A 1,654-nucleotide genomic window follows, 5' to 3' on the forward strand; every position below is an offset into this window, starting at 1 on the left:
CTCATCATTAAAGAGCCACAAAGTGAGTCTCTCTGTATTTAGGAATGGAGGTTCCTGGGGCTTTACTTGGGAGTAAACCTCATTGGATCCAATGGGGCATTGCAAGTGAGGAGACCTAGGCTTGTAAAGCTGCATTGAAAGGTTTCTTTCTTGAGATCCAGAAGCATTTACTGCCTGGATTTACTCTTCCTTTGCTGGAAAAGCATTAAGAAACCCCTTGCATTTACTCCTGAGTAAACCCATGCACCACTGAGGCGGTCTCAATAGTCTCTTAGATCCAAGAGAGGAGCTCCTAAACGCACTGCAGGAATAATCCGGTTTGAAACCCCTTTAACTGCTTCAGTGCTTTTGTGGGACATTTCAGCCTTCTCTGGGGCCACAAGAATCCCCAGTTCCCACTGCATTGGCGTTAATAGGCAGTTAAAGCGGGTTATTTCTGCAGTGTGGACGCAGCCCTTGGCTTTAAGGGCCAGCAAACCTCTCCCATTGACTGCAATGAAGAGAGACCCATTGGAAGAGGAAGAGGCAGAGGAGGGAGAGAAGGAGGGGAGGAAAGGAAGTGTGAAAAGAAAGAAAGGGAAGGAGGAAAGGAAGGAAGTATAAAAGAAAGAAAAGGAAGGGAGGGAAGAAAGAAGGAGGCAGGTAAAAGAATGGAGGAAGGAAGGAGTGGAGGTAGGAGGGAAAGGGAAAGGAAATGGAAGAGGAAAGGGAGGAAAAGAAGGGAAGGAAAAGGAAGGAAAGAAGGATGAAGGGGAAGAGAAAGAGAAAGAGAAAGAAAGAAAGAAAGAAAGAAAGAAAGAAAGAAAGAAAGAAAGAAAGTGGGGAAGTGAGGAAGTCGAGAGGAGGGTGAAGGAAGGGCCCTGGCGGCCTCTCTCTACCTGTCCCCCGGAGGGCTCCGTTCTGGTTCTCCGGGGGGCTTCCCGGGGCGCTGCCCTTGGCTCCCTGTCCGCCTGCGAGGATCCCTGTCCTTCGATGGTGGTGGCTGCAGAGGAGCTTGGCCTCGCGGAGGGCGAACTCGTCCCCGGGAAGGAGCTGCGTGGCGCAGAGGGAGCATCGGAAGCACTCCAGGTGGAAGACCCGCTCCCTCGCCCGCATCACCAGGTCGCTGCTCCCGAAGGGCCCCGAGCACGAGCCACACTTCACCCCGAAGAGCCTGGAAGAAGAGGAGAAGAAGGGGTCAGGGAACAGCCCCAGGAGGCCGAGAGAGGACCAGGGCCAGCTCTAACCACTGGGACACACTGCCTCTCCTCTCTCTCATCCATTTGCCCGCCTATAGGCCTCTCATCTATGCGTCTGTCTAGCCATTCATCCAGCTATCACTTCTATCTATCTACCACCTCTATCTATCTATCTATCTATCTATCTATCTATCTATCTATCTATCTATCTATCTATCTCCTCTGTCTGTCTGTCTATCCATGTATCCATCCATCCATCCACCCATCACCTCTGTCTGTCTGTCTATCTATCTATCCATCTATCTATCATCTATCATCTACCATCTATCTATCTATCTATCTCGTCTGTCTGTCTGTCTGTCTGTCTGTCATCTATCTATCCTCTACCATCTATCTATCTATCTATCTATCTATCTATCTATCTATCTATCTATCTATCTATCTATCTATCTATCTATCTATCTATCTATCTATCT

At 49.2% G+C, this 1,654-nt stretch overlaps 1 protein-coding gene across 1 annotated transcript in view; it reads right to left on the reverse strand.

Annotated features, from left to right (window-relative positions):
• Positions 1-260: 260 nt before the first annotated feature.
• Positions 261-1,654, reverse strand: part of LOC121934024 (insulin gene enhancer protein ISL-2-like) — a 4,716-nt gene continuing 3,322 nt past the window's right edge. Inside the window, exons 3-4 of the mRNA XM_042474001.1 lie at positions 879-1,153; positions 261-490 (exon numbers count right to left, since the gene is read on the reverse strand). Of these exons, the coding sequence (XP_042329935.1) occupies positions 261-490; positions 879-1,153 (505 nt within the window). The remainder of the gene's footprint in view (positions 491-878; positions 1,154-1,654) is intronic.

The sequence above is a fragment of the Sceloporus undulatus genome, chromosome 6 (genome assembly GCF_019175285.1).
Source record: "Sceloporus undulatus isolate JIND9_A2432 ecotype Alabama chromosome 6, SceUnd_v1.1, whole genome shotgun sequence".
In the NCBI taxonomy this organism is placed as follows: domain Eukaryota; kingdom Metazoa; phylum Chordata; class Lepidosauria; order Squamata; family Phrynosomatidae; genus Sceloporus; species Sceloporus undulatus.